At 37.6% G+C, this 22088-nt stretch overlaps 1 protein-coding gene across 1 annotated transcript; it reads left to right on the top strand.

Moving 5' to 3' along the window:
- Positions 1-3939: 3939 nt before the first annotated feature.
- On the top strand, positions 3940-21661 carry LOC145983273 (beta-1,4-glucuronyltransferase 1-like; the record flags this gene model as incomplete). Its single annotated transcript, XM_083116431.1, has 4 exons — positions 3940-4060; positions 5492-5505; positions 15911-17188; positions 21270-21661. Coding segments are annotated over exons 1-4 (1805 nt in total), but the record flags the coding sequence as incomplete, so codon positions are not given.
- Positions 21662-22088: the final 427 nt, after the last annotated feature.

Here is a 22088-nt window from a genome sequence, read left to right as displayed (position 1 = left end):
GCAAATAAGCTTTTAAGTTTCTCAAATATCAGCATCTTTAGCTAACAGTACAGCATAACCAGTATTATTATGATAGAAATGTTCTGGTGGAAGAACCTACACCTACTGTAATATCTCTGTGGTATTAACTTACATGCAGCCCATAACTTTTGGGATTGTTTCTCCTCCGTTACATTTCCTGGCCATTTACCCTTAGCGTCGCGATTAGCCTCAGAAGCAAAAAAAAAAAAGCGAAATCTTATATTTGTTCGTTTTATATCTCTGAAACCACCTATACTATAGAACTACATTTAATGAATTTTGCAGTCTTCCTGTTTGATCTGTTAAATAATAAATATACTTGCATAGAAAAATCTGTTTTTCAGATACTTTAATCTGGTAATCTGCTTTTGCGTACTTCCTCAGAAATATACACAATCATAGTTCTTTATAAATTTAGCACCTGATATAGAATAAATCGAAGTCTAGTTAGAGTTGGCCTGTAAGTGCTTCTGGTACATGTAGTTACTTGAAAAAGCAAATATTGGGTGTATAACAGATAGCACTTTTGTGAAACAGTAAAAAATCAACCTCATTTCCTCGTAGCATTAGCTGTAAATGCTTCTTGCAGGTTAACAAAGCTCTGGCGTGTGGGCCTACATCACCTATAATCCTTTGTAAGGTTCGTGTTGTCCTATAAATTGTCGATATACATACTAAGTCTCTAGTTACAGCCTAAGCTTTTAGTTTCAATCTGAGAATTTCAGTGTTCAGATAGTGATTGTAGCCTCGTATAATAAACCAAATGGAAATAACCCAAGTGTTGATGCACCCAAAAAACCAGAAATACTTCAAAAATACCTTGAAAAAGGCTATAAGGCTAAATTATTCTTCTAGCATAGAAAAAAAGTTTAGCAAGTAGACCTATGGTTCATATAGTCAGTCGTCTGTGAACTTCGTCTTGTCCTGTGAATTGTCAATATATTTATAAATGGTTATATTTAAAAAGAAAATAAACAATGTTGGTAAGCGTCCAGTTGTGGACCCCTCGGTAAAGGGGTTTCAGACCTCATAGACACACAATAATTTTTGTTACACTAAAAATTTGGCAAATAGTCGAAATGTTAAACATTTCGTGTACTTTATCCAGTAAATCTTAGCTAGAAATACAATAACAGCGTTACAGACATAAAAATTAAGCAAGCTTTGATATTCTAGTGGCACATAATAAATATAAAATATCCTTTAAAATACTCTGACAAAAAGTTGTGGGTTATCTGAGATCAGAATTTTCAAGCCCTCTCTCCTGCATAAATAGGCTCTAGAATTCAGTAAGCCTCAAAATAATATTGGGTACATAAAATAAAAAGCAGATGGAGAGTGATGCTGATCGCATCATCTCCAAAATAGCAAAAACAAAAGTATATGAATGGAGCCCTACCTGATATATTTAGAAAACTTTTACCTAGTACAACAGTAACAAAATACTCAGCAAACTCTAAAATAAACAAACTTTCCTACGTAGCAGGCGTAACCTGACCTAAATAAATACATATAGAAATACAGATCCAAAAATAGCATAGTAAAAATAAGTAAACCCTAATAATAATAATAATAATAATAATATATATTCTGTGGCTTACATTTTAGCTAAAAGTACTTTTTCTTTAGTGTTTTCGAAAAAATTTAAATAAATAATAAACTCTAAGTTAAAAATTTGTAAATGTATATATAATACAAAACAAAATAAATAAAAATTAATACATACCCTGCAAAAAATCAGCAAAAAAGTTGAAAACATCTCTTTGTGCATCCAAAATATAATAACCAATCCTTCCTGACTGGATTAAATTGTGTTATTTGAGTAATATTAGGCTAAACTTGTGAAATAAACAAATAGAAGTTGAGAACACACACTTAGTGTGTCGAAAATGTAACTACAAGTCTTTCCTGAACAGACTGAATTGTGTTATTTTGGTAATAATAAGCCTAAACTTGTGAAATAAACAGATAGAAGTTGAAAAAACACACTTTGTGTGTCGAAAATATAACTAAAAGTCTTTCCTGAATAGTATAAATAGTGTTATTAGGGTAAAAATAAGCCTAAACTTGTGAAATAAACAGATAGAAGTTGAGATCACACACTCTGTGTGTCGAAAATGCGACTAAAAGTATTTCCTGAATAGTACAAATAGTGTTATTTTGGTAATAATAAGCCTAAACTTGTGAAATAAACAGATAGAAATTGAGATCACACACTCTGTGTGTCGAAAATATAACTAAAAGTCTTTCCTGAACAGATTGAATTGTGTTATTTGAGTAAAAAAATAGGCATAAACTTGTAAATAATAAATTAAAAGTTGAAAAAATCTCTTTGTAAATACAAAATTTAATGAAAAAATGTTGCTTGAATAGTACAAATAGTGTTATTTTTGTAAAAAATTAACATAAAATTGTAAAATAATAAGTTAAAAAGTTGAAAAAATGTCTTTGCGAGTCCAAAATTTAATAAAAAATGTTGCCTGAATAGTATAAATAGTGTTATTTTGGTAAAAATACATAAAAACTTGTAAAAGATTTGACATAAAGTCAAAGTTTGGTAAAAAATAAACTCAAAATTAAGTTAAATAGCACACAGTAACATACATTTACTACCTAAATCAATAATCAAAGGGTCCTAGGTTCGTTACCCCGTGATAAAAGCAAATGGTAAAAACTGTAGGCCCCATCCCTAATAGCTCTCCCTTCTTCATAGTACAGATAAAAAAAAACCTGCGCTAAAGCGTCCTGTGCCTTGGAGGCAAACCTGAGCGGAATATTAATTGGCGGCGGAAACCGGTTCTACAAGCGACGCATAGCTTGCTGCGTATTTCCAGACATCCTTTGTTGTCTGGTTGAATCCCTCCCCTGCCCTACAGTATTGCATAGCTTTCCCCTGTTCTTGCGTACTGGTTAACCTTGAAAAAACCGGTACTGATTGGTCAATCGGGTTCCTTCTTTGTTGTGACGTTCTGACGTCATTTGACCTTGAACGCACACTCCCTTAGACATCCTTTCTCCTCTACCTGCGCTGAATATTAATTCATTCTCTCTGTCTGGCATCAGAGCGGAGTCGAAATTCTGAGACAGTATTCTGTCTAGCGTGTTGCACCATCGTGTTTCATAACATGATGAAATTATTGCATAGTACTAATTAATAACATTACATATCGTGGGTTCGAGTACCGGGACCGTCCCCAATCGTAATTGAACCTGTACCATTAACACCTTTCATAGCGGTTCATAGCGGTTCATAAACCATAGAAAACTTATTTTCAATATTATAAACATTAATTATTATCGATTGATACATTACATACTTTGCAGTAATGAATATAAAACCATATGCATACCGTTTAGTACCTCTAATTACCTTTTATATACATATTTTTCATAAAATAAATAAATATATATTCATAAAAAGTTATAAACATGCAAATACATAAATGTAAAGTATTCTAAGTACTTGCTAATGAATTCTAAGTACATGCGAATTAATTAAAACCCGTGCAAATTAGTTATAAGTACGTGCAAATGAATTGCGAATATTAAACGCCCGAGGGCACAAACAGCCACTGGCGCGTTCAACCTCTACTGATAACAACGCTTCGTGTGAATAAAAACCGAGAGAGAAATTATAGTGATATAATAGTGGAAAAGGGGAGTTCCTCGAACGTGAAAAATCAGTTTCAACCAGAGAATAATCTAAACAAGTCGGAAGGTCTACAAAAGGTGATAAAGGAACAAAAGCAAGAAAAGGGGATAAAAAATGTGCCAAAAAACGCCCGCCCGGTGGAACTGTTCCCACCGGTATATACGGAGACCACAAAGGAAGAACACAACCAGAAAATCTTACCGATGGACACAAAACAACCGGGAACTTCCCACCTAGACAAACAAGAGGAAAAAGGAAGTGAAGAAATGCAGGATGACCAGATGCAGGACGAAGGGAACTCAGTTGATCTTCCTCCCATCCGAGCTGCAAAGGACAACGTCCCAAAAGAGGACGACAAGGGACCATCGAAAGACTGTGAGCTGGAAAGTGAATTTAATACAGAAGAAGAAAGTGACGAAAGTGCCACTTCAGTGTCAAATTGGAAAAAGTCTCAGCAGATGGGTGCAAAAAAACGGACGAAGAATACTTCGAAAGGTAGCGAGAACACAGTAGCGAAGAGGAGATCAGTGAGGGAGGTAGGAGGTATGAATAGAGTAATGAACAGAAGAAGTAAACCCTAAAAAGGGAAATTTAATTTGATATTTCATTTGTTATTTGTATATTTTTTTTCAACGTTATGAGGGACGATCGGAAAGTACTATTAACTGTGTGCTACATTATTCCTTTTTTAATGGTATATACTACTAGAATATGTACTATTAATATTAATGGAATCTTTTCGCCTGTAAAATGTTAGAAGAATTTGTACAGGTACACTCCATAGACGTATTGTTTTTGCAGGAAGTTTGTATGTGTGACTTTCCATCAATATATGGTTACGAAGCCATAGTAATACTGGTATCAATGGCCGTGGGACAGCAACACTTGTTAGAAACGGCCAAACCATTAATATTGTAAAAAAGTTAGTAGATGGGAGAGGCATTAGCTTTCAAAGTACCAACTATACTTTTGTGAATATTTATGCCCCATCAGGCAATCAAAATAGACAGTCACGTGAACAATTTTACAATCAGGACATTTTATATTTGCTACCGTTAAATGAATCTAAAATAATACTTGGGGGTGATTTTAATCAGGTATTAAATCCCAGCGATTGTTTAGGAGCTTATCAAAAGAGTCCAGCCCTTGCAACATTAATTGAAGAATTGCATTTGAAAGATGTTTGGTTACAGAAGAGACAGGATATAATATTTACATATTTTAATAATAAAACTGGATCGAGAATCGATAGGTTATATACAAATAGAGATCAAATAAAAAATATAACATCCATAGAAGCATTGCCAGCGCCCTTTACTGATCATATGGCAGTAAAAATGGCAATTAACCTGGAAGAAACAAATCTAGTCAGGGGTCCTTCATATTGGAAGCTAAATATACAGTTATTAGAGCTTCCACATATCAATGAAATATTTGCACAAAAATGGGTCGAATGGTGTAAACAACAAAAGCATTACAGTAATCATAATGACTGGTGGGTTCGATATGTAAAACCAAAATTAAAAACTTTTTTCTGCTGGTATGGAAAAGAAAATGCAAAAGACAGAAATGGATTGATCAACTTTTATTACCAGTGTTTACACGAGGCATGCCAAGGGAGAGATGTCACCAAAAATTACCAAGCCATACAGCAGTATAAAGCCAAAATCTTAACACTCCAGAGGCAACAAATGGAAGGCATAACAATAAGAACCAATTCCAAGAATTTAATTCAAGATGAAAGAACTTCGATGTATCACTATGTACAGATGCAAAAACAACAAAAAACACTCATGATAAAGAATCTTGTGGGTTCAGGTGGAGAATCGCATGTGAGTCAGCCAGGAATCATGCAAACATTTTATGACTATTATGGGGAGCTTTATCAAACCGGGGAGGGGGAATCAGAAGCTAGAGAGACAATACTGAATTCTCTAACTAATGGTTTGCAAGAAGAGGATAGACAACTTTTAGATACTGAAGTAACAATAGAAGAAGTATATGAAGCGTTACAAACATGCTACCTTAAAGGAGCACCAGGAAAAGATTGTATTGGTTACAAGTTTTATTTGCAGTTTTTTGAGATTATAAAATATGAACTAATCAAAATCATACAAGATGCCCAGGGACGTCGTTAGGAGGGGCACGCGGGGGCACTGGCCCCGGCAAACGTCCACGTGGCCCCGGGAAACTGTTCTGTATTTGCTGGAAATTTTACTTTGATGACGACAAATATTTTTGCAAAATAATCCTTCAGTAAATTTTGCTTGCAGTTTGAAACACTTATTCAATTTGTAGTAGCACGAACCCAAGCAAGGCATTTATTTCCTATTTCCCTATTTCTTGCTTGTTGAACACAAACAGATGTATTGGGAGTGGATGCAGTTAATGGTTTTGTGGTCCGCCCCGGTCAGGGAAGTCTGAGACCTATTGAAAATGCACTTTTCCTCCCTGCTGCACACCAGATCCAGGATCACCCCAAAACCCGCACTTTCTCGTCATCTGGCCCTGCACTGGCTCCATGGGCGCCGAAAGGACGACACAAATAGGAAGATTTAACTACAGGTGGCTAGAACTTTCTGCGTTAATTATTTTATGGTTCAGAAAAGATATCCCCATGCGTTTCAAATTCCAAGAACAGAATCCTATTCCTTGTCCCTTTTTCGGCGCGGGAATGAATGACATAGCGGCTCTTCCCACATGCACTCAACCCTCCTGCTAATGACCTGCCCTGCAAGGAGGGAAAGGCCACTTTCTGAAAATTTGGAGAAACATCGAAGTGGTCGGTTCATCTGTTGATTTGGTGGACAATTGATATCTGTCAGATAGTTTGAAGTAGGATTTGTGGTCCCAGCGGTGTAAACTTCTTTAAACGCGAGAAGATAGCATCACGAAGTGTTTGTGATCTCGTTTTCCTACATCACGAGTAAAATGTTGAATGAGAAGCTGACAGATTGTCTTCCTCTGGAGACAGTGGATCAGGATCGACCAAATATTAAACATATTGGTATTCTAAAAGATAGTCTGACTACCACACAAGATCCTGGGTTCGACTCCCAGGGTGGTTGATCTCATGTATAAGGAAGAATAAACAACGTTTCAATTAAGGAAGGAAACTAGGTATGTAGCAATTGTTTTTACAGCCGTCTGCATGCTCTATAAGTATTATGTTACAAAATTTGTATATATTTCCGACTTTGTTATTTTTCTTAATTTAGCCTCCACCTGCAAATGCGGAAGCTGCTGCTGCTTAGGTGGCTAGGTTGGCTAGACATACAAATATAATTAATCCCTAGTCATACAGCGAATAATACTCATAATATGATCATGAGTTATGTAGAAGCAAATAACTTATCAAGCATTTTCTGTTTCTATTTGTTGTGCTGTGGTTAACAATGTGCACTACGATGCCAGGGGTCCTGGGTTCGAATCCCGGACTGGGCGTGTGTGTTCTTTATGATGGTCCTCTCATCAATTTCACATCACTCATTTTCATCTTCATCTTCACGATTAGCCAAAAAGTGTCAGAAAAGCAAAGTAAAATAAACCAAATCAATCATTTGTATATTTCTATATTACGTCGCTTTTCTACCTCTTGGGTTAAATGCGACGATGAGGATGAATGATGAGCCTAAGGAATGGCGATGGGACAGACATTATACAACCACACCTGTCCAATGTCCGAACCTTGGACCTCTGGTTTCGTAGCGTGTTATACTCACGTCAGTGGAATTCTTAGAAAGAAAAACTGTAAAAGTAGGGTGAAAAGAAGCAAATTTGTACAATGCATAAAAAGCCATGTTTAGTTCTTCTAAAACCTTCCAATTATCGAGTTTGTGTTTTAAGTCCACTGTATGCACAGTAAGGCTTATCTGGGATCCGATCCACTATGTGCCTCGACCGGGTATCGAACCCGGGACCCCTTGATTACAAGGCGGCGAAGCTACCATTGCGTCATCGAGGAGGCCGAGAAAACTTACAATTCGTCAGCAAAATGAGGGAAAAGGCCTGTGAAGAGTTCTTTCATTCGGTTGCACGTGGTCATCACATCGAGTCCCATAGTTTCGAGAGCAGAATTTGCTTCCATATCGCTTTCAAGTACTTCCCAAATTGTCCTCGCAATGTTTATTTATTTATTTTTTATTTCGTCTTCTTTTACATGGCGAAGTTAAGGCTGTGGAGCCTTTTCTTCCACTTTACCCAGGCCCGTAGCCAGGAATTCTTAGTAGGGGGGGGCAAGGTCAATCCTAGAGGAGGCAAATTTTTAATATATTGTGTTGCATTGACAGATATAGCAAGGTACAGAGAGGCACTTGCCCCCCCCCACCCTCTCCTCCAAAAGTAATAAGTAACAGGAAAGGGATGTTGTCTTGAAACTCCAACGAACAATAAAAGTTCATGCAACATCAAATAGCAATATTTCGATTATAACCTTTCGGACTACCAAAGAATACAAAGATAAAGTTTAACATAAATAGGCTAATCGGGACTGTATCTACTTTATATTTACAGGTCAATAATGTTAACAGATGATTAATATGTACCAACAACTTTGGGCTTCTCTGCAGTTTCCAGTATGCAAGATTTTTACGCACAAAGGAATCTAACGAGAATCCAACAACACCATTGTGTTGTGTTATGCAAGGAAAATCGAATTAATTAAATAAGAATGGTTACATATTATCTAGACTTTGATGAATTGTGTAAAAAATTGTAATACATTTTTTGTAGGCCTACTTCCTAAAACATTGAAACATGGGTCTCTTACTCCACCACGGATGCTATTTGCTTCAAATGAAAGACTCTTGCATCACTACAGACAATGTTTGCCTACTGGTTACGTTAACCATTTTGCAAAATATTGTGTTGTTGAAATACATGTGTTTGACACCCGACAAACAAATAGGAATCCCTTGATTGATCAATGACTTCTTGGATTACAGTGTCATCATTAATATTTCATATCAAGTTTTATAGAGGGAAATTTTGTATACTCTTTACATTATGAAAAATACCTTCCTTAATGACTATGGTACGAAACCGAACGATATGATGCCTCCTTCGCCTTGCCCCATTTCCGCGGCACGAGGTCTCTGGGCCGCTTATCGTCACCACTTTTTGAGCAGAAGCGTACAAACCCCAAACATCAGTTTCTTTATACTGATACTCTTCTCAGTCACTATTTACTTGTCTAATTCTACTTTCGATGTTACAAGCAATCGAAATATGGCATCTTCTGTTCTTAATGTATGCAATCCCATTGATAGCTTCGCAGTTGCAAATGGCATTAATTTTTACTGCCGTTTAAAATTCTGAGAGCAATATATAACATAATATGGAAACGATATCATGCAAACAGTAAGGGTTGAAACTTAACTTTTCCTTTATAAAATGGATATCATAACACACACCTATGTTGCTTATCATATTTGATGCGTTTGCATAGAGAAATGACTCATAAGATTTGAAATTGATATTTACACTCCATAAGATGCTTAGTGTAACTCTTATCAAACTACAAATTTTATAGTTTTCTAACCGAAATAATAAATGTGAAACACTATCACATTTTCATCATGTTTGATAATAATTTGAGTCAGTAAGCTGTCCCACATCTTTCATTAGCCGACCTCCATCATAACACACTACGAAGCCAGGGGGTTCCAGGTTCGAGCCTGGGCATGAGTGTTCTTTGTGAGCAGACGCGAAGCCACAAATTTTTATCTAGAGAGGGGGTCAAGTACCATGACAAACGTGCCAATAATAATACTAATATTAATATAGTAGTGGTAGTGGTAGTAATAATAGTAGCATTAAAATACGTTATTATCGTCGTAAATCATGCAAAAGGGGGTAGAAGTCGGTGCTAAAGCATTTGTGTTTCAACAAATTATGTGAAATATTAGTCCAACACGTTCAATTTCATATTAGCTAGTAATGGAAAACAAGCACGCAAACTGTATTTTTCAATGACAGAATATGCATGACGGACATTATTCTTTTTGTACATATGACACGTACAGTATAACTTCCATGTACACTTCATTCAGATCGTTTTGGCTCCCAAGGCTAACTTCCGCCGCCCCCTAGCTATGGCTCTGAACTTGGACTATATGAACAGTAGATATTTTGTTTGCGAGCGAAGCGAGCAAGAAAATTTTACGAAATGTACTTTTATTTGTATAAAATTTGAAATCGAAGGTGCAATTGCCCCTCTGTGCCCCCTGCAAGTGCCCTTAGCCGTCTGGAAGAAAAGTGCAAAAAAGACTTGAAAATTAATTCCATCTCGAGTATCCATTTGTCCTGCTGTTCTTAGATTCTGCTAGTCATGTTTCTTTACTTCAATGTTTGCCCCCCCTAGATTGGACTTCCGTCCAAGAATGGGGGGGACAATGTCCCTGCCACCCTGTGGTTGCAACACTGTTTGTGAGTGTCTCTTCATCAATATCACGTCATCACTCATTGTCACGATTAGCTAGATGTGGCAGAAAAGCAACGCTAAGTAACAAAAATCAAATATTCGCTCCCTCTCTCTATCACATGAATCGCTATTACCAAAAGGTAGACTTGGGAAACAAAAAATTATGCAGTTCAAACCTCATAGCAACACATCCAAGAAAAACATCCAAACACATTAGGCACCTTTAATACAAGACTACTCAAATTGTCGTAACTGTTCTACATACTGAAAATTGCGAAATCATTTCCCGAAGTCTGAAACTCGAAGGGAATTCTTTCTCCCCAATCCTGATACGACATTATACGGAATCCACCTTCATAAATCACAAAATCAATAAATGTTTTTGTTATGTTGCTAGAATAATACAGAATATAATTGTAAAGACTAGTGAGAATTCCAGGTAGGAATATGTTCTGTATTTTTCACAGGGGGGCAAGGCAGGCTCTCAGGGGAGGCAGTTGCCCCCCTGCCCCCCTCTAGCTACGGGCCTGACTTTACCATGTTTACAAAATAAAATTGAATGTAAAATAATTAAAATATTGAAAAAAGAGAAAGAAAAAATATATACAATTACAAAGAAATAAAAAATACAAAGAAAAATTACATATAAGAAAGGTAATCTAACCTATAGATACGGGCACACACACTCACACTCACCCATACATATTTTTGCCCTTACACGCGTACAAGCAAATACATAACACTACACTTACTTAAGCACAGTCCAACATTACACCTAGTGAAACACAGTCCAAAACGGTATACATTGACGATAATTAATCTTAACTATTACGTTAAATCATTTTTGTGCCTTGCGTCCTTCTATTATTCTCTGCACCCACCATATTATTAGGGAAATCAAACATTTAATTTTCATTGTATAATATGTGTAACTTTAACAATTTTTTGAACGTCACGATTGAGGAAGAGACATGAATTCCAGGTGGCAACTTGTTCCAAAGGCCTGCTGAGGTAACAGTAAAAGAATTTGCTTAAAAGTTGGATTTGTGGAGTGGAATGGAGAGCAAAGACCGATGTTGGAACAGAACAGAAATTTTGGAACTAATACAAGCTTGCACATACCCAGGGAAGGGGCTCGGAGGCTTTCGCGAAATCCTACAAATATCTGATTTTAATATGTGTAGTAGTAATTAAATTTACTTCATTAACAGGATTAAACATCTTGTATATTGTAAGTTGCAATATACCAAGAAATTCATCTTCAGCGCATTTACTCCTCGCCCCAACCTTTTCGTCTTTAGATGGCGGCTACCGATAAGGTATAAGCCCCTTCCGAAATCAAAGTCTGGCTACCGGCCTGACCACCAGGGATCGAACCTTGAACCTTTCGATTGATTGATTAATTGAACTGGTGTTTTAAGTCCACTTTATGCACAGTAAGGCTAATCTGGAGTGAACCTACAGTTTAAAGTGAAATCCGAACAACTATGTGCCTCCATCAACAATCGAACCCGGGCAGGTTTTTGAACCTGCCGAACCAAAGACGAGAGCGTAATCATTTGAGCGTGTGGGAACTTTGTTTTATCCAGTGCCATCATATATTCAGTTTTCCACACACAAATAAGATTAATTTTAAGAAATTAGACGTGTGCATATAATTTCTTATCGTCATCATTTCCCAAGTGAACAATCAGATGCCATAGAAGACTCGGTCCCGCCCTTTAGAATAGTGCTTAACGCGGTCGCCTTGAACTAAGGGTACCGGATTCGATTCCGGTATAAACTGTATACATGAGATGCCTAGCTTGAACTCATTACGCACACATTTCATATTTGCACTGTTGCCAATACTTGTAAACCTGGTTCCAGCACTTTATATCCCACGGAAAAGGGTTTTAACTACTTCTCAATTTTCTTCCAGCAAATTTACAAATCTATAGACTAATAACATTGTTCTTGGTGTATCAGCCATTAAGCTAATGAGTTCATTCTGCATTTAGTTTCCCGAATAATGGCTGTGTATCTCGCGAGAGTATATCCGTAGACTGTTGGGGACTACAGAAGAAAATGATGTTCCTTTCCAATTTATTGATTGATTGAGTTGGTGTTTTAAGTCCACTTTATACACAGTAAGGCTAATCGGGACTCTTTCTACAGTGTAAAGTGGGATCCGAACCACTATTAGCATCCACCGGGTATCAAACCCGGAACCCCTTGAATACAAGGCGACGATGCTACCATGTATACCACCGAGGAGGCCCTTGCTCCTTTTCTTTCCAAGACTATATATGTGTATATATATATATATATATATATATATATATATATATATATAGGCTACACACACACATACATATATTATGTATGTATACAGTATAGGACTATATGGTGTATAAATAGTTTGTTAATTTATAATAGTTTGATAGAAAAATCTTACGTTTGGCCCCCCCAAACTGATCAACCTAGCTACGTCCCTGAAGATGCCTTTAAAAATGGAAAAGTTTTACAAAATTAGGGCATTATCATATTGATACCGAAAAAACCACACGCAAAACAAGTAGACGACTACAGACCAATAACATTACTAAATTGTGACTATAAAATAATGGCAAAGATCTTAGCAAATAGGTTAAAGTTAATTTTACTACGGATACTCAGCGAGAAACAAACATGCATTGGCAAAAAGCATAACATATTCAGTGCAGTTGGAGGGATTCGCGATCTGATATCCTATTATCTGGTGCAGAAACTTGACGCATGTGTGCTTGCTTTTGATTTAAAAAAAAGCGTTTGATTTAGTGTCGCATGACTACCTGTTTGAGGTGCTAAAGGCATATAGATTCAGTGATAAATTTATTAATACTTTGAAAGGTTTCTATCAACAGGCAACATCTCGGATAATGGTCAATGGATTCCTGTCGTCCCCAATAAATATAACAAGATCAATTCGGCAAGGATGTCCACTAAGTATGCTCTTGTTTGCTTTAACCCTGGATCCTTTGCTGCAATATACCAGGAAAACTACTCCAGACGAGATACACACATTTAAGGAAAACCAAGTGTTTGCTTTTGCAGATGATCTATCCGCTTGTATCACCACAAACGAGCAAATGCAAAAAATGATGGCAGCGATACATATATACTGCCGTGCTAGTGGGGCCAAAATAAATATGGAAAAATCAAAGGCGCTACCCTTTGGCACATGGGATCAAAAATATCCAGATATAGGGATCCCATATGTACAGGAAATTAAAATATTAGGAATAATTTTTCACAGGGACGAGGAACAAATGTTAGAATCCAATTGGCAAAAGATAGCGAGAGACATTCGCATACAATGTTATAAAATGCGAAGCAGACAGTTGAACATGATACAACGAGTGTGGTTTTTGCAAACATATATGTTTAGTAAATTAAACTATACGGCCCAAGTGATCCCAATCAATCAAAAATACCTCAGAATAATGAATTCAGCAATTGGTTGGTTTATGTGGTATGGACATTTTTTTCGAATACCACTATCAAATCTATGGCAAATGAAACTAAAAGGAGGATTGGAGCTCACAAATATTGAGATCAAATGCAAATCCCTATTCCTGGCAAGATCCTATACGCTCTATGGCATTGAAGATTCCATTACATCATTATGGATACAGTTATGGACGGAGGAATTTCCACCCCAAAATCCGCCAGATCTACGGAGATTGAAAAAAGGACCGTTATATCTCCGAAGTTTGATGCAAGAATTCAGTTATGTGGTGCTTCCGCCAAAAGGTGAAGATATAAAACTATCTCAATACTTGTATACACTGTTTCACAAACAGTTGCAGATACCGACTCACCGCATTGAAAAACATTTTCCCAATAACAGATGGCAAAATATTTGGAAAAATTTAAATAAGAAATTTCTGGATACATCAGAGTATAGTGTTTGGTACAATGTAATACATGATATTATACCAACTAATGAACGCCTACATAATATCAATAGACTAACAACTAATAAATGCCACATATGTGGAGAGATAGACACCACTGAACATAGAATAGTAACATGTAATGGAGTACAAGGAATTTGGGAATGCCTAACGACATATCTAGGACAAATATGTCGAACAGCACCCCAGTACTTTCAACCGTCGATGTGTACAAGACCAGATTTCAAATATTTTCCAGAAAAGAAAAACAATGCAGTAATTTGGTTAATAGCTAATACAATATATTATGTATTTTGTAAAAAGTATGAGAGCAATAGCATTTTGTTCACACAGTATTTAAAAAGAACCAGATGGAAAATGCTACAATATCCAAAAATGTATGAGTATTTTGGAAACTACCTCAGTGTTGTTTAGACTACCATAATTGTATATTTGTGGTGTGAAAGTGTAAACAGGTATTTAATGTATGAAGAAATGTATATTTGTATTACAGGTACAACTGCATGTTTACGCCAAAAATCTTGTATCAGAGAGCGAAAATGGGACTCTTACTATATTAATTACTATGTTAAAAATTCTATACAATACTTTTAACAGAATTTATGTAAGAAAGCAGATGTATTTTGTATATATGCTGATAAAATAAAAGTTTGTTAAAAAAATAAAAAAAATAAAAAAAAGTCGGTAACGCGTCTGACTACCATGCTAAAGGTCCCGGGTTCGATCCCCGGCCGGTTCAAGTCCGGGAACTTTTCTAACGATGGAAGCGGCCCCGGCGCCCACCCAGCGTCGAATAACATGGGTACCTGGGGGAAACCCTGGGGTGTAAAGGCGGTCAGGGGCGTGATGTTGATCACATCACCTCCACTCACGACCGGATCAAGAAAGTGTGGGGCGTTACCCCCACACCCCCTATACACCTTCATGGCATGGTGCTATGCACAGGGGAACACTTTACCTTTTGGTGGTTATCAAAATACTGGAAACGCCTATGATCAGCAACACTGTATCTGTGTGGGCTAATAAAACTGTTCAGTTTCTACACCTCGCGTTGGACTGTGAGTGTAGAAACAGGTTCGTCGAGATACTGATTGACTTCTGACGTCACTTGTGTTGCATTAGCTCGATGGTTTTTTGAGACAATCCTCTTCAATGTTCAGTGGTTCCGATCACGGAGGATTGGTTTTCGTCCACTATCACCCTTCGTTGACGATGTCTTGGCACTAGTTGTGTATGCTGTCAGTACCTTGGAGACTGTTGATCTCGATGCACCTAAGACATTGGCCATCTTCATTACAGTTGCGAAAACTAACCGCGCTCCAACAATCTGCCCTCGTTGAAGATCGGAGAAGTTCCCCATTTTGCCCCACCTGGCCGATTGCACGTACGAATCACGCACGAATGCGTTATACACCACCTATCGTACCTACTGACTACAATCCTTCACAGCAATAGCAAATGTCGGTCGCAGCACGCGACTGATAAGTGTTGCCAGTCCACACAGATGCTGTGTTGCTGAACATAGGTGTTTCCATTATATTTTGATAGCCATCTGTAGATACACAAGAGGCATTAATCCTTTGGGTGTATCACACTTGCAGCCAGATTCATACCGAACTTCATGTACTGCCACCAGATTCAAAAATACGGAGAGTAATTTATCTCTAATTACTCTTAAATGAATGACAAGAAAGATAGTTTCTTTAGAAGATACGCTCAGTAACTTTCTCTCACCAAACAGGAAAAGTTATTTTTGTGGATTGTTCTCCCGCCATTGTTAGTAAAAAGAGTACTTGATGAGCACTTGATACTGTTCAATTTTATATGTTTTTGGTGTACCTACAACTCTGATAGACGCTTTTTTATTTTCTATTCCAGGTTTTTCTGCCTCTAAAGGCGACCCTGACCATGGTCGCCTCATCAAGAATCCACCTCTTTCTGGCGATGATAACTCTCAATTTCATCTTCGGCCTGCTGCTCTTGAAAAACCACATGAACGCCAGGAGCCACCTGCCTGATAGGAAGTATACCGCTATTACCTACTTTCCTAGCAGTAACGACACAGCGTTTCCCAGTGGCAAAAGCACGTACACAATGTCCATGGTGGTTAGGACGGAGAAGAGCGTCTCGATATCGGAAAGAAGACAAAAAGTGCGGGTTAGCGTCACGGAAAACCAGAGTACGTCCACGAAAGAATACGTCAATTCGAGTTCAACATCCACCACCTCAAGTGTTGTCCATGAGCAGAAGCACAACTCGTACGCCTTTCGCTTCGACGAAACTCAAGGACAATTTGACCCTCCCCATAAGTTCAAGGTGCACACTTTTGTTGTAGTTGGGGACGAGTGGAGCTCTATCTCCAGAAGGAAAGCCTGCATTGCCACGCAGACTTCACTAGACAGATCCCATTGGCTGATGAACGTTTCCTCCACGTGGGCAGGACCAATCTCCGTGTCGCTCTTCACCCCAGATGTTGAATTCGACCTAGCTGTCCGCTATGTCACCTACCTCAGAGAGTGTTTTCCCAATATTAGGAAAAAGGTTAGTTTTCACTTCTCATATCCCGTGGACCATCCACCTCGGCTACTCCCAGATCACAAATTTCACAGTGAGAGCACCTGTGAAGATCACAAGGCGATGCTGGACCAACTTTTATCCAAAAGACCAATGTCCATGTTGAAATGGAGGGAAAGCATGGCGTACCCTCAGAACCTGCTGAGGAACATGGCGAGACAGAATTGTCCAACCGAGTACGTCCTCTGCTCTGACGTCGACATGATACCTAACCCTGCCCTTGATCTTCAGCTTGAGGACTTTTTGTCACGTCTGGACATCCAAGAGTGCAGGAAATGTGCATACGTGATCCCTGTTTACGAAATAAAGAATACGAGTGACTTAGTTCCAGTGAACAAATCCCAGCTTCTCGGCCTGATCAAGAAGCAGCTTGCCCGTCGATTCCACGTGAAAGTTTTTGTTCAAATCCAAAAGTTGTCGGACCTCGGGAAATGGGAGAAGATCCCTCAAGCCCCAGTTCTTGACGTGGCATATGATGTGAAGAACTATTCGTTCTTTTACGAACCAGTGTACGTGGCTAAAGCCGACGTCCCTGCATACGATACGAGATTTGTCGGTTTTGGAATGACAAGGAATACCCAGGTACAGAAATATATTTTTTCGTCTTTCTATTCTCTTGCTAGTTTAAAAGTTTTCAACTTCTTGTATCTCCTGTTCAAGTCAAATTCCAAATGATTTGTTAAGTAATGTCAAACAGTGTTAATTAAATAGCTATGGCCAGACATAGAAATACTGGTTCATCTTGTTTTCAGTATTTAGTTGTCTTCCTTTACAATTTTTGTAGCATCTTATGTAATTAGATACCAATATGTAAATAATATATCAGTTATTAAAATTTGCTGATATAAATATTTAGAAGAGCTAAGAATCAAAACTTATTTATTGGAATATCTGTGTTATGTGGATTTCTTCGAAGGCAATGTAGATGTAAATTCCATTACGTATAACATAAAAATTACTTGAAAACAAGCAAAAGAGAAAAATGAAGGAAATATTATCAGATCAAACCAAATGTTAGTGTATGACTGTATCTCACCCAACCTCAGAAATAATGGTCCGGTCCTGACATCGTGAAATTTGTTGTTTTTCTGAAGAATAATGATATTTTGATTAAAACAGTTTTATAAAATTGTCTTTGGGAAGGCTAAAATACACTTAACTCACAGCTGTCATTTTTTGCAAATTTGTGAGGGCCTCCGAATTATGTTATATCAAAACTATCGAATACAAAAAGATGGCCGATGTGCCTACTTGCATGAGTTTGATCTTGTCTTTTGTTGAAATAAGATTTGAAATCCGAAGATATATGGCATATTTCCTTGTGTTAGAATAGAATCAACAGATTGCAAATGTGAATTAGAGAATGAATGTGCACACCGAGACACACTAATGGACGGTATTGAGCGTACAACTTCCCCAACAATTCATTGTGCCATATTTCGGGCAAAGAGATCAGATCCAAGGTTATTAGAAGTATAGGTTGGGCCAATCCGTTGTTTACTCGTGATGACGAAACGACGGTAAGAGGTGAATTTATCCATGAAAATAATTCCAAATCTATGCGCTAGTGTTGCACTATGCAGATAGGAAACCATGCCAGAAACTGAACACACGAAATCGAGTACACAAATGAGCATTTCTACCCATTTACATTTTGCGGCTTGAGACAAATTGTAAATAAATATAGATAGGTACTTAATGTTATGCGGGACAGAATATTATTGATCAGAATGGGATTTTTTTTAAATCCCGACATTCGAGACGGGAAATATTCGCAATTTCTCGACTAGTCGGGAAATCTCAAATTCTACACATTTTCACCTTAAGTGATTTTCTTTGCATTTCTGAAATGAAAACTAATAATTTCCGGTAAGTTCCAGACACTTGCAGTGTAGAAAACGTCAAGAATTAATACCGTTTCAAAATGACCATTCGGTATTTCTCGACTGCTCGGGATCCAGAAAAGTAGGGAAGTCATTTGCTGAAGTCGGGATAGGGACGGAATTTTTCTTTCTGATCCCGGTCCCGACTTTTCGAGATACCGCACACCACTTATTATTATTTATTTTAGTTCAGCACAAGATACATCATCCAAGTACGTTGAAGATAATATACTGTGCATACCAGAAAATAAAAGTTCAAAAGAGCATTTATTTACGCTATATTTACACTTCTATTTTTTTTCTTCAGTGCAGAACACGTTTCCGCGAATATATCAAAGTCTGCCTAACCTGAAATGTAATACTGTTCAACTTTGCTTTCACGCAAACTTGGTATGAATTCTCTCAGGCAGTGGCGTGCCCAATTGGGAGTTGGTGGGGGTTATAACACCCCCTTCTGGCCCAGTATTCCTAAAAAGAAAGAACGTCAAATGTAGGAAAAGATGGCAAAAGGAGTGATGACTACCAAAAATAGTGTACGTTGCCCCTCCCTTTCGAAAATCCTGGGCACGCCACTGCAGTATCAGTTTAACATGCAAGGGCACATTTTTTCCACCAGTCGATGTGTAGTCTTTAATTTCTGCAGTAGAAACCAAGTGTGGCTTCTTACCGATGTGTAAAATGATTAATACGACAACTTCCGTGTCGGTATTTTATAAGCACAAAATATACACGAAGTTTTGTTCAAAGCTAAGTTGCGTTACTGCGAAGCCGTAATTAGATTTTGATCAGGTGTAGGAGTTTAGCTTAATGGTTTAATTTTTACATTGTAACTTGACCATAAGGTAGAATTCAGTTACAGAAGTATTGTATTTTTTAATATCTCTTATACGTTCTATGAAATAAATATAACTGTGTCTGTAATGGTCTTACATAGTAGTATACTTCAGTGAATTGAATACGTTGAATACGTTGCCACAAATATTTAAAATACTATTACTAATTTGTATAATAAATTTTCAACTTCTGCTCTGTAGAATCCTTAAAAATATTACCAGTATTTTTTCATATAATCAAAAGAATATCACGTTATGAATCTCCTGCCTGTGATTGCAGAGTAATCAAACAAACGCCAAATTATCTATTCTCCCATTGCCCGTTAAGGAAGAAACAGACAAACCCTTTTTAACAGACTACACAGAGCCAAGTTACAATTTCCTGTATCATACCCTCCCTGTTATCGTCTCCCTCCCCTCGTACAATGTGGATATTATATAGTTTTCCCCGCCAGAGTGGTATTTAATTTTAAAATTTGTGTGTATATGTAAGTTTTTGATCAGTGTTACAGTTCAGTAAATTGAAGTATAGTATTGCGATATCTATACGACCACAACAACTACTACGAATTCGATTCTATGGTACTATGATGCTATGACCAATCACAGCTCCCCTTATTTAGAAGAGCGACCACAAGAAAAAGAACCGTTGTCGAAAAGTCCCCTCGCACCTTCCTCCTCTTTCGTTCAACTCGGGCTATAAGAGAGCATGCTACACTCTCCCCCTCCCCTCCACATTGGAGTACGATGCACAAAAGTCAGGAGTCTGCATAGGTTCCTTTGCTTGTGGTTCCACTATAATAGTAATATAAAATTGTACACTCACCTCACTTAGTTCTGCGGCAGTTTGTTTCTTTATACATCATATTTGGAGAAGATACAATTCAATCTATACGTGTACGTACACTGTATATAACACACCTTATTCCTGACTTCCTTGACCCTAGATGTACAGGGTCAAGGAAAACAAAGAAATGAGCATAATTTTCTCTTCGGTGAAGATGTTGAACAAATAATGAATCCGACAATGTAAAGTGATGAGATTTAGTAAATCATTTGATGAAGTGAACTAATTCTGAGTGGACTAATCGCAAAGGAAATAATCAGCTCAGATCCTATTACTTCTTCGTGGTATGTGACGTAAAGTTCACACCCAACCGTTTGACGGCGTTAGTGGCTATCGAATCTCCTTTTCCACATCCTCATCTAGACATTGTTCTTGTTCTGGTGTTTAATATCTGCATACTGCAACACTGTCGTTCTGTCATTTCACGTGACTTCACATTGAAATGATGCATTCACTTGGCCGGTTATACGTCATCGCACCCGAAAACTTCAACCGTTAGCATGGATATGGGCCAGGGCTGGTCAGATCCTGCTTTAAAAATATGACGAGTAAGCATTGTGCGTATGGTCTTTGCAGAAGTGATTCAAAGTATTATTATCGTGATCAAAGAAGGAATATGTACTTTCTACATTTTTTAAGCCCTCCAGGAACCGTGAAAGTGTGTAAAGTGGTGGAATGCAATTTTTCTCACTTCTCATACGCTATTTCTTCCCAGAGTACACTGCGTGATGACGTCAAGCTGAATATCATCCATTCAAAATCAACTAATTGCAAAATATGAATCAGATAATAAACATCGAGACATACTAATAGTAAACGTATACATTTTACATGACTGCTGTATAAGCAGGGTAAAAAATCAATAAATAAAAATCGATTGATTTCTCCTAGAATAGCGTAGTTGTACGTTGAAATTCTACAGCTCAAGAAAGAGTTCGTATTTATATTTTAATTCAAACAAACATGCGGCTTGTATGCGCCTTACACCCTTAACCATATTTTATAGAAAAACACGACTTTTTCTCATTCAACGTGACTGAAAAAAATACTCCTAAAATAGTTAACAATCTTATTAAACAAAATGTTTGCTCTCGTTTCAGGTCTATGAAATGTTTCTGGCCGGGTATAAGTTCCAGGTTCTAAACAATGCCTTTTTGGCGCACTGGGGGTTCCAATCGACATCAGGAAGGCCCAAATGGAGGATCTGGCAAACCAGCACCAATTACAGAATATTTGGAGATTTCGTTCGAGAGATATCTGTGAAATATGATAAAGATCCTCTGGGTTTATTGAAGAAACACAGCAAGAGCTTGAGAAGATTTGTGAACGTGACTTTGACTGACGATGGGAATGCAAAGTCAAAACCAGTTACTCGCGACAAAAAGTCTAACGTTCCAGACAAGGATAAAACAAAGATGGAGCTCGTTGAAGTCGTGGATGGAAACAATCTTCTAGGTGAACAAGAATCACCTCGACCTGATTCGACAAGAAGGTATTGCAAAAGCTATTTCGGAAATATGCCAACGTTCGAGCTATACTCATGACGAGTGTGTAATGAAAATACTGGTAAGGAATTCAAGATATTTACCATTTCTGATGTGAGAAGCGAGTGCCAGATGATTTTGGAAAAAACTGTCGCTGCAGAGATTGTGCTGTGTGTCTTTCTGTGCTGTTGAATGCAATTTACTGAAGTTTACTCATAAGACCTTTTCCTGTACACCACAACTTTGTGCTGGCCTAAAGTAAAAACAGTAAACAAACAACATGGTGTAGATTGGCAAATTGTAGGTTCATTTTATGCACACGTAGGCTAATCGGGTCTGTGCCTGCGCTACTCAGAATCGACCACTGGGAGGCTTAATTACAAGGTAATAGCCTTACGACTAGGCAAATTGCAATATTGATACTTTGTTAGAAAA

Source organism: Lepisma saccharinum, unplaced genomic scaffold (genome assembly GCF_977018435.1).
Source record: "Lepisma saccharinum unplaced genomic scaffold, izLepSacc3.1 HAP1_SCAFFOLD_719, whole genome shotgun sequence".
Classification (NCBI taxonomy): domain Eukaryota; kingdom Metazoa; phylum Arthropoda; class Insecta; order Zygentoma; family Lepismatidae; genus Lepisma; species Lepisma saccharinum.
This window is presented reverse-complemented; position numbering and strand designations above follow the sequence as displayed.